General features: G+C 41.3%; 1 protein-coding gene across 2 annotated transcripts in view; it reads right to left on the bottom strand.

Moving 5' to 3' along the window:
- pik3r3b (phosphoinositide-3-kinase, regulatory subunit 3b (gamma)) overlaps positions 1-11,773 on the bottom strand; it is a 549,621-nt gene extending 537,848 nt beyond the window's left edge. Inside the window, exons 1-2 of one of the 2 annotated variants that reach the window (XM_078218604.1) lie at positions 11,535-11,773; positions 10,404-11,068 (exon numbers count right to left, since the gene is read on the bottom strand). In XM_078218604.1, the coding sequence (XP_078074730.1) occupies positions 10,404-10,716 (313 nt within the window). In that variant the 5' untranslated portion in view covers positions 10,717-11,068; positions 11,535-11,773. The remainder of the gene's footprint in view (positions 1-10,403; positions 11,069-11,534) is intronic. The other variant, XM_078218605.1, reaches the window with a different exon arrangement.
- Positions 11,774-12,169: the final 396 nt, after the last annotated feature.

Genomic DNA, 12,169 nt, shown 5'->3' with positions numbered 1-12,169 from the left:
AAGTAATTTCTATTGGTGCAACAAACACGTGAAACAAAACAAATACTTGAAAAATGATAAAGAAGAAACTAAAGTTGGAATTAGAATTATTCTGAGAATTATTATTATACATTTCTGTGAATGTGTGAAAATTTAAATTTCACTCAATATCTTCAAGTCGACACAAGCAGATCGCCTCTATATAAAAAAAAACAGGCAAGTTGTCATTATTGTCATCCATGTTGTGCACACAATCCCTTAACAGCAGCTTAAATGTGCCACGATAGTCAAATACCAGTTTCGACACACTGCAGAACCAGTTACCCAGCAGTGCAAGTTACTATTTAAAAGTCAATATATTGTACTCTTCAAAATTAAACATGAAACATTTCATTAGAGGGTTTCGATTTGAATTGCTACTGTCAGCATTCCAGATACCCGCACATGAAGAAAAACTCAACATATTACAGCACATATACTCTCAACTGAAATAGAGCTCAGGCAACGATCCAAAAGATCTTTAATTATGTGAACATCTCTTACTGTTTATAATGTAACCTGAATCTTTTGATGGCGCTCTCGCGTGTTAACATCCCACATTACTTGCATAGGATAGCTGGGGTTAAGTTTCACAAAGTCTACAAGAGTCAGATTTTACAACTGGACAAATCAAAACATCTCAGAAGCTCTCCAGAAAATACTCGGAATCTGATGTCAGGAAGAAAGTCTTGCAAATGCTGGGCACAAAAAATACCAACACAATTTAAGCTCCTTATGCACAGCAGTGAAAACATACCGGTAAAAACCAGCCCTGGCACCAAACAATTGCAGAATAAGAAAACAAATTACATCCAACAGTTGCCGTTCTAGAGAAAGATACTGATGATCTAGAGAAAGATACTGATGAAGAGGCTTACTGCCTCTTTCTTCGAATCTTTTTTTTATTATTAGTGTCACAAGTTAGTGTGAAAATCCCCTAGTCGCCAGTTCGGGTACACTGAGGGAGAATTTAGCACCTACTGACCAAGCTGGGAATTGAATCCAGCTCCCTGGCGCCATGAGGCAGCAGTGCTAACCACTGTGCCACTGTGCCGCCCAACTTTTCAACCCTCAGTCCAAGTTGGACAGCCAAGCCACAGACAGTGTGTTGTTAACTGGATCGTGTGGCAATTGTTTTGTAAAAAACGTTCATTTGCAATGTGGGGAAAAGTCTGATTGGGTCGACCACAGATACAGGCTGGGCCGTCCCTGACGTTCCATTTGTAGTGGAAGTGTGGTGTCCTTCTATAGAGTATGTGGTTTCTGTTGAGTGTAGACCACTGATTTTGAGGGAGGTGAAACCCTGGAGGCTCTCCTGCTGAATTATTCACCAGATCTTTGTTAAGCAGTTCAACTCAGATCCACTCAAAATCCAGCACTGTTACTGCCTCCTGGACTGTTCTGCAAAATGGTGATATTCAGATAGCAATTCACACTGCACAGATTAGATTCACGGAATTTATCTAGGATGTGGCGACATTCCACATTTCTTTCCCTTCTCATAATTAACCCACTCATCAAGGCATGGCTACAATGTTCGGTACAAAAAACACACTAAATGCAATCAGTTTTCACAGGAAAGATGTGCTCACTGACTGTGGAGTCTGCACATTCTCCCTGTGTCTGCGTGGGTTTCCTCTGCGTGCTCCGGTTTCCTCCCACAGTCTGAAAGATGACATGGTTAGCTGCATTGGCCGTGCTAAATTCTCCCTCAGTGTACCCGAACAGGCGCCGGAGTGTGGCGACGAGGGGAATTTCACAATGACTTCATCGCAGTGTTAATGTAAGCCTACTTATGACACTAATAAATAAACTTTAAACTTAAAAAGGTGCCAGTCACCAAGAACATCCGAGCAATATCAAATTACTTACACCTATTTGTAATCTGGTCATTTTTCTCCCAAAGAAACTAGAAAATTTGCCTCTTTACAGCCTCAAATTTACATTTATTATGGTGCTCCTAGCCCATTAGCTGGCTTCATCTTTGTGCACTGTAGTTTGCTTCAAAGTCATATGATCGTTGTCTGATGATTATTCACAGGCAAACATACAAGTAAACACACAAGACAGAAGCTTTGAAATTCAAATTATATTTCTTACGTCAGAAGCAGAAAAGAGTTGAAGCTCCAACCCACCATCTATTTGTAATCAAAAGGAGATGGAAAAATGTCAGTGTACAATCCATGAAGCACGTTCTGACATTTCGGTTGCAGTATGAGTAAAGCACACAATACTCAGTCCTATTTTATATTCTGCAAGCATATGGCAACTATATTGCAACTGGACAGAAAAAAAGTGTTGCACCAGGCTTGCAATATTTTCTCTTTTTTCTTGGAGTCCATGTTGGATTTAATTCCCTGTAAAACATAGGAATTCCTGTAAATGTCAGAGTGTTAATCTGTTAATAACATTTCCATTCTGACCCCGGTTAGGCCTTTCTCCAAAGCACAGATGCCACTTTGCAAACATGCTCAGAATTAATTAGAGAAAGGGGTCCTCTTATTATACATCTGCAATGTGCAGGGAAATTACATTCAAACATCTTTCAGTGCCTCCCTGGCACTGGTGGGATTTACAATCCAGAGAACTAGCAATCACAGGGAAGCATACTGTCCTTTAAAAAGAATAATGGAGAGGCCAGACCAGTCCCACATTCTGACCTCACACTTACTGGCAACATGCCCACCAGTAAATCCTTCTGGAAGGCAGCCTCCTAAATTGTCTGCCTCTGAATATGCCAGTAAGAAGTCTCACAACACCAGGTTAAAGTCCAACAGGTTTATTTGGTAGCAAAAGCCACTAGCTTTCGGAGCGCTGCCCCTTCATCAGGTGAGTGGGAGTTCTGTTCACAAACAGGGCATATATAGACACAAACTCAATTTACAAAATAATGGTTGGAATGTGAGTCCTTACAGGTAATCAAGTCTTAAAAGTACAGACAATGTGAGTGGAGAGAGCGTTAAGCACAGGTTAAAGAGATGTGTATTGTCTCCAGACAGGACAGTTAGTGAGATTTTGCAAGCCCAGGCAAGTTGTGGGGGTTACAGATAGTGTGACATGAACCCAAGATCCCGGTTGAGGCCGTCCTCATGTGTGCGGAACTTGGCTATCAGTCTCTGCTCAGCGACTCTGCGTTGTCGTGTGTTGTGAAGGCCGCCTTGGATCTTCGGGTAAGCGTTCTCCAAGGCGGCCTTCACGACACACGACAACGCAGAGTCGCTGAGCAGAGACTGATAGCCAAGTTCCGCACACATCAGGACGGCCTCAACCGGGATCTTGGGTTCATGTCACACTATCTGTAATCCCCACAACTTGCCTGGGCTTGCAAAATCTCACTAACTGTCCTGTCTGGAGACAATACACATCTCTTTAATCTGTGCTTAATGCTCTCTCCACTCACATTGTCTGTACCTTTAAGACTTGATTACCTGTAAAGACTCGCAATCCAACCATTACTTTGTAAATTGAGTTTGTGTCTTTATATGCCCTGTTTGTGAACAGAACTCCCACTCACATGACGAAGGGGCAGTGCTCCGAAAGCTAGTGGGTTTTGCGACTAAATAAACCTATTGGACTTTAACCTGGTGTTGTGAGACTTCTTACTGTGTTTACCCCAGTCCAACGCCAGCATCTCCACATCTGAATATGCCATCCAGTGAGGAATGGTGGGCAGATTCCTTAGGATGCAAACCCAATGAGAGCTCCACTGCCTCTTTCCCACACATTAGAACTGTGCCATTATTGCCTCTGCCTCACACCTCTCTGTATTAAATTCCATGTGTCACTTAAATAGGCCAGCAGAATGGACATCCATGTCCTGTTGTAGTTGACTGGCATCATCACTAATGTTGGCCAAACCTACAAGGAAGGTAACCATGGCTCATTGTTTTTGTCCTTAAGACATCAGTAAGCCAATTTCTTTATTCACACTTACACCAGTCTTTCGGCTCCATGAGCCACAATTTTGTTAACAAATCTTTTCTATGATACTTTGCCAAACATTTCTTAAAGGTGGCACAGTGGTTAGCACTGCTGCCTAAGGTGGCACAGTGGTTAGTACTGCTGCCTAAGATGGCACAGTGGTTAGTACTGCTGCCTAACGTGGCAGTGGTTAGCACTGCTGCCTCACAGCGCCAAGGACCTGTATTCTTACAGCGCCAGGGACCCGGGTTCAATTCCGGCCTTGCACATTCTCCCCATCTCTGCATGGGTTTCCTCCGGGTGCTCCGGTTTCCTCCCACACTCCAAAGATGTGCAGGTTAGGTGGGTTAGCTATGCTAAATTGCCCCTTAAGTGTCCCAGGATGTGTAGGTTATGGAGATTTGCAGAGTAAATATGTGGGTTTACATGGATAGGCTCTGGGTGGGGTTCTCCATCAAAGAATCGGTGCAGATGTGATGGGCTGAATGGCCTGATTCTGCACTGTAGGGATTCTCTGATTCTAGAGCAGATTAGAAGATTATGGCATGCCCTTAAGCTATTTCCACTCAACTTTGCTTATAAACCTGGAATGCAAGCCATCCAGACCAGGCGGCTTGTGTACTCTTTAAGCATAGCCAGCCTTTCCAATTCATCCTGCCTGTCAATTTTCACTCCATCCAATATCTCTACTCGTTCCTCTTCCCCAATCCTCTTCCTTAGTAAACATGGATGCAAACAGTTCATTAAGTATTCCAGCTTTGCCTTGCGCTTCTGAACACCTATCAACATTTGATCTCTAATAGGCCCTACCTTGTCTCTTACTACCTATTCACTATTTAAATGCCAATAGAGGAGTTTTGGGTTCCCGCTTATGTTAATTGCCACGCCAGTCTCATTTTTCTCTTCACTTCCCCTCTATACTTGGCCTGGGTCTCACTTGAAGGTTCAGCTGAGATGCATCAGCCACCCTCTTATGTTTGATCTTACAGCTCCTAGAAAAAATAGCTGCCACATTCTCCAAAGAATTCACAATTTCAAACAACCTGACATATAAAAACAAGTAGCCACACAGAATTTATATACATAACATTCCTCCACTTTGTATCAGACGGATATAATCATAAGTACACAAAACCTTGAAGGGGAAAGCCAAATGTTGAAGGTGGAAAATGGTTGGCATGCTGAGGCCATAACCCAGCTAATGATGGATTGGTGGATGCAGTCATGGAGATGGGGGACTGTGGCTCTTCATCACTACAGCTAAGACTCCCCCATGCGATACCCATAGAGCTACAGCTGTGGCTCCATCCTATGTGAGAGCTTTCCCCTCCACAGTAATGGTGTGGCAGCTGTACCCACCTCCTATTTTGACATTTTGAAGATTCTCCAGTGAGCATCTCCATCCGAAGGTACCCTCTCTTTCACCCACCCACATTGTCAATGCTGATCTCTGACACTGGAACTGCTGATGTTTCAGTGCTGCAAGGCCTCCAGATTGTCTGCCATCCCTAACTGAAGAACAAACGCCCCATCTGGTCACTAGTTGACCACTTCCTTGAAAATTCCATCGGGCTCCACGTGGTTTGGGTCAGCATTTAGAAATGATCCCAACATTGGCGCCCCAATGAAAATTCAGCTCACTGTACTCCATTCAGCTCTTAAAGTGGCACTGAACACCTCTAGTCTCTCTCCCCACATCCCCACCCAATTCATACTAAAACTCTTTTACCTTTTCAGTGTTAATTCAATTTGGTACATTTCTCCTCTCGTCCAGTTATCTGGTACTCTCTTTCCACGCTCCCAGATCATTCTGGCTCTTCCCATCAGATTTCACATTTGCGTTTTTTGCCTCCTAGCAGCCAACTCAGCGCAACATTGACAGATAGATAGATACCTGCCATCAACTTTTGAGAGTGGTCCTTGACAGCCAAGTATTTTGTGCTTTATATGCTACAATTCACACTGTCAAACATGAAAGAAAATCAAAAACAAAGCCAAGTAACAGTCTTACGAAATACAAAGCAGTAGGATGTAAATTATTGCCAATGGTGGGATTGATTCTATGGATTCCATTTTAACTTTGTGTAAGTGGATAGGTTTTGAGTGGGTTAAAATTTTCACCATGTAAGTGAAAAAGATAGAAGTCTAGCTTTATATGCTACCATGTGTTGCTGGCAGATAAAAAGTTTATTTATTAGTCACAAGTGGGCTTATATTAACACTGCAATGAAGTTACTGTGAAAATCTCCTAGTCGCCACACCCCGGCGCCTGTTTGAGTTACACTGAGGGAGAATTTAGCACCTAACCAGCACGTCTTTCAGGCTGTGGGAGGAAACCGGAGCACCCGGAGGAAACCCACACAGACACAGGGTGACATGCAGACCCCGCACAGACAGTGACCCAAGCCGGGAATCGAACCTGGGTCCCTGGCATTGTGAGGCAGCAGTGCTAACCACTAATCTCACTTATGTCCCTGCAGTACCGCTTATGAGAAGAAATAATATTTTAGTTAGTGCTTTTATTGCTCAAGAAAATCAGAGGAAGTCACTTAGCTGCTGCACCCTATCAGTTTTATTTTCACAAAAGGTTCATATAAAGTGAACATAGACAATATTGATCTATATCATATTGGAGGGCTTAGATTGTGATGTTCTTAAATCTACTGCACACCCACTGGCAAGCATTTCCAATAAAATACGGGCAGTACTCACAAAGTAGTTGTACGCTTATCAAAAGAATCAATTAATTCTGAAATATAATTTTGCAGGTCAGATTTCACAATGATGTGATCAGTTTTAAATGATAGGTGTGGGTAGATAGAATTCAAAATATGGCAAATTCTGCTTCTAATTTGAATGGTTTCAAATTAAAATCAATTTCAAATCCTCTTCCGAATGTTCAATTAAATTAATCAGAAAAAACATTTCCTTCCAGATAAGCGACTGACCTGAAAGTTATTAAAATCAATGAGTCATTTGAATTTACAGAAAATCAACGTAGAGCAAAGAGCAAATAATGTAGAAACACTCAAATACAATTACTATAAGGAACCCTAACTGTTAGCACATTTTGTACAAAAAGATATCTGTCAACACACAAATGTCTCAGGCAAAAATGGCTCTGCAACCTTAAAATTGGAAGAGCAAAACACAAATACATACAAATGGAAAGGGTTTCAAATTGCCTGCTGAAGTGGAAAAGAAATCCACTCAATTGATTGGAGTGTAGAAGATGTAACCCTAATGCACGGCACTCAAAATGATAATATTTCCCATTTCCTAATCAATAGGTAAACATACATTTCTCTTTTGTTAGCAGGACACAGTCCCATTTGAAAAATGTTCTATTCCTTATTTCTCTGCTTCCTCAAAGCTCCATGCACTGAAAAAAAGCAAGATTCCCATGATGCTGAATGAAAGACATTTGCACTGTCGATCAATGCAAAAGCTAAAAAGGTGGACGCAAACCCCTCTCTCGCATCCGAATTATGCTTCAGAATTCAAAAATCCAAATGATAAAAACACGCCAAAATAATATTCACTGGAATGTTGTGTGTCAGTATTGTCAGTTTTGTTTCTAGCCTGAAACATATGGCAGCTTTTTAAAAATGTAAATGAAAGGAATTCTGCTATCAAGAACAGTCTGCAAGCTTCAACAGATGAAAAATGCAAAATAAGAATGTAATTTATTATTTCTGATTTTTACAAAGAGATTCACATATTAGAAAATTAAATTGAATGCAAACGGTCAGCTCCGAGCTAAGAGAAAAGTTTTGGGTAACCCATTCAATTCTTATATAAAAAATTGCTTATTAATGTGTCAGGAAAATGTATCTTCTGTGGTATTTAGAGAATTTGACTTCCAAGTTGTTTTCTTCAAATTGCTAAACCAGAAGCATAGCATTTCCATTTTATCTTAAAAAAAATCATAGCAATCTATTTCAACAGAATGAACCTTTTCTCTTCCAATTGTTTATTTTGTATCTTCAATAGTGTTTTTGTTCAGCCAGGTAGAATACTCCTTTGATTATCAGTATATAAGCAACGTCTGATATAAATAATATAAAATAATTTGTCACATTTTTTAAAAAATTGAACACTGCCATTATGCCATGTCAGAATCACAAGTGCCTCCATTTTCCATGTGCAATTGCTGTGATGCATTCAGGCTTCTAGTCTCAATACAGTGAGGCACTATCTTTAGCACAAGTCCACGCTAATCGCATACAGTATGCAGAACTGCCAACACCATTCTACATTTTTAATAAGCCCAAATTTTTTTCATGAGGTGCTGTAATTCTCAAAGAAGGCCATCCTCTTTTGGATAACATTGATTAAAAATATCCTCTCCAAATCTCACTTAATCACCTCATAAATAAGCAGCAACCTTCCAAAATCAGAAAGTTTCTGGAATGGGTTTCGTACACAAGCTCTTGCTGCCCTCATATTTTACCTACTAACTCATGAAGCAAATGATATGCTTTCATCGATGTTCAGAAAGATATTTGAACATTTGTGCCATGTACTGTACTTTCATCACTCTGTAGTTAAATTTTTCTGAAATACTGCTACTGCAGAGTTTAGTTCACATTTAAAAACTCACTTTTATTGAAAACACAAGGCATTTACTGCAATGGTGACATGGCAATTATGGCATAAAGCTGATTTTTTAAAAATTCACAGCGGCTTAACTTTAGGTAGCTCCAATAAAAAGCGCAGTCACTATCGATAGCTTGCTAATTTGTTTCACATGAAAGTCATCTGTGTTACCACAACTCCGTTCCATCATGCTAACCTGCTCACCTAATCCAGCACATTCTCCCAAAGGGCTATTCAACTCACCACATTACTGACTTAACTCCCTGAAACTATAGATCTTTTCGTTATGATCAACTAATCATTTTATATAGCATATATGTTTTGTACCTGAAACCATATTCCAACCAATAACAGGTGTAAAAGAAAACACTGGTAAATCTTGCTTGTTTAATGCCTCATCCTTACTGAAATGACAGTCCCCAGTTTTGGACAATTAGGCTGAACGTTACTGAAGAGAAGTGGGACTTAAGAATGAGAAACTGCTTTTGCATCAAAATTGAACTGAGGATGATATCCTTCAATGAGAGATGATTACCACCGATATACTTGAAATAAAATTCTCTTACATATTTCAAATGCTTCATTACATCGTTCCTTTGACGGGAACACTCTGAATTTGGATCTGTATTCTGACTATTTAAAAGTGAAACTCTTGTCATTGCTTTGATGAATTCAAACTTGTTCCAGATTTTAAATTAAAGACTCTGGATTATAACCATGTTATATTTTCAAAGAGTATTAAAAATATATTATTTGTGTTGTCCTGTGACAGAGAGAAAAGATAAGACCACCTAGAAAATGCGTTGGTGCTCCGGTTTGACTTCACAAATGGGAACCCCAGCAACATTATGATTTACTGAACTTTGCACAGATATCTGAAACTTTGCAACACATAGCTGTGTGTTAGATTATAGAACCAATGCCATAATTATTTAATGGTTCCATGCAACTGGAGATCTCTGAGCTTTAATAAAATGTCAAGTCATTGTTATTGCTTTAACTTTAAATGATGAATGCTTGAATGGATTTGCTGTGCATAATTTGAACGTTGCTTTTTTTTTTAAGAACACCACATCCTTAGAGTAAACAGTACTCTTTTTACACGGCGTACAATAGTGCAGTATTCCTCCAGTTTATGTTACCATGGCCCAATATCAATGCAGATAGTTAGTGAGATAGTTCTTTGACCACATAAATAGATTGGTATCTTTCTCAGGTAAACAATTGGTGAGGCAGCTGAACGTGTTTACTGTTAAAAGTGCAGTTTTCTCTCTATCTGAAGGCATACGCTAAGACTAATATATACAGTCCACACCTGAAATGGATAGGAAAATATCCTATATGCAATAATTGGATGGCAGAATACTGAAATGCAATCAAGTACTTTCAAACTTGTTTATCAAAAACACACAAGGTCAGAATAAAATGTCATGTTAAAGATCAGAATTGTGTATTTTAGAACATTAGCACAAATGTATCAATCCATTTTAAAACTTTAATTTATGCATTACCTAGCCATCCGGTTAAACCGACCCAAATTTGGCGAGGATAGTCAGGCAATTCTTCTTTTTGAAAATCGAAAGGGTGAGATAATCATAAATTAGCTCCACCCTTGTCAGATTACTTTCATCCTTGAATTTTATGCCATCTCTCACCATTATAAACTAGTGACTTCTCTCTTTAAACTACTAAATATTCAAAATTGCACTAAATTTCGTCCACTTTGTTCTGGACAAAATGCCCTACATTGATGGCTAATGGGTCAAAACTATTGCTGCGAATTCCATCAGGAACCACAATCTATTTCAATGCTCTAAAGTTGAATATAAAGTGTGGATGGAGCGAGCTGTTTGAGGAACACATACCATTAGTGGGAGCTGAGCTGGCGGCTGGTGTGGGAGGGACTGGTCTTGGTCTTGGCTTGGGAGTTGGGGTCACAATTCGAACCGGTCCAACAAACTCAACATAGGTCCCAGGGAAGTCCCCCTTGTCTTTGTTTCTCTCGTTGACACCATTTAGCCATCCCTTGGGACTCTTCTCATCCCCCTCTTGGTAATTCGCCGTCAGCAGCACCGACTTGCTCACAGTCAGAAGGTCACCCGGCAATAAGTTGATATCTTCTTCCCTCTCCTTCTTGTACTCGAACAGAGCTCGGTACTGAAAACCCTCGGTGCACATTGCTCTTCAATCGCGGGGATTTAATTCTGGTTTGGAAAATAAGAAAAAGGCGAAGGGGGCGGATTAGAAGACGAGAAGCCTGGAACCTCTTCCCTGGAACTCCAAGGTCAACCTCAAAAGCTTGTTAGTTTCTCAGGCAGTGTGAAATCGCCACTTGCTACAACCTCCATCCTATTCACTGCGATGGTGCTCCGGCCAAGTTGTTGGACACTGCTCAACTTCCCAACGTCTGTTGGCTGCTTATTGGCTTTCCCCACGCCTTTTCCTGACTTTTTTCCAGACAGTCAATCCCGAATCAAGCAGAATCCATCCGGACGTCCCGAGTTCAAGTCCTTTCTATGATCCAGCCACACTGTATAGAGAGAAGGGGGGGGGGGGGGGGGGGGAGAGAGAGAGTAGGGTTATTAAACAGGTCTAAGGCAGCCAGACCACTTGACCCTCGCCCACTATATGCACATTATTTGCTAAGCCATTAGGGGTGTTTGTACGGAAGTCTTTGAAACACACTGACAGTATTTGGGGGATAGGCAGGTCTATCTGAGAATTCAACCAATATCACCCCCTCCCACTGCAATTCTCTCCAAGAACACACACCCGCCTTCTCAACCCACGCAGACCCGGGGAGACCATGCAAGCTCCTAGCCCACAATGTCACTGGACATTCAGGTGTCAAGAAGAGAAAGTTCAGCAAAAAAAAAGCAGTTAAAAAGATCAAGAAACAAACTGAGTGCAAACGCAAACACCACGTCAAAAAAAAATCAATTAATAAAAATATATACCAGACGCCTACAGCGTCCAACATTGGAGAACAAAAATACCTCTGAATGCTAAGCGATTCCCCGGTCTGATGTCCACGCCTGGTGGTGAGGACTCAGGGAGCTGGTCTCCCCACACTGTGTGCTGAAGGTGACGCCTGCCGCCTTCTCATCATTGGCTTTGGTTGCAATTGCTTTATTTCAGATACATGTTTGGAAAACCCGGCTCTCTGCAGCCTGGACTGTACATCGCAGTCACTTTCCCCCAGCCTGATTCTCAGTATTTATAGCGTGACGTGTCTAACCACACCTCCCGCAAGTGAAAGTCGGTCATTGCACTGCAGAATGTGGGCAGAGGCGCGGGTGCGTCCTGTGAAAAGGAGCCGGATCTGCTTCACTTGCTGGGTTCGAACCGCAACGTGTTGCATTGAAGAATGGGACGGTGGAGTGGGACTGCGGGGAACCTTTGGCATAGGGAGGGGGGTTGGGGGGGGGGAGAGAATGCTGTGCAGTGAACCTTGACTGAATTGATTGATTTATTGTTGTCACATGGATTAGTAGGCAGTGAAAGTATTATTTCTTGCATGCGAGACAGACAAAGCACACAGTTCATTGAGTACATGGGGAGAAGGAAAGGAGAAGGTGCAGAATATACAGCAGGATTTTCTGGCCAAGCTCGCCCCAAGACTGGAAAATCC

The sequence above is a fragment of the Mustelus asterias genome, chromosome 8 (assembly GCF_964213995.1).
Source record: "Mustelus asterias chromosome 8, sMusAst1.hap1.1, whole genome shotgun sequence".
NCBI lineage: Eukaryota > Metazoa > Chordata > Chondrichthyes > Carcharhiniformes > Triakidae > Mustelus > Mustelus asterias.
This window is presented reverse-complemented; position numbering and strand designations above follow the sequence as displayed.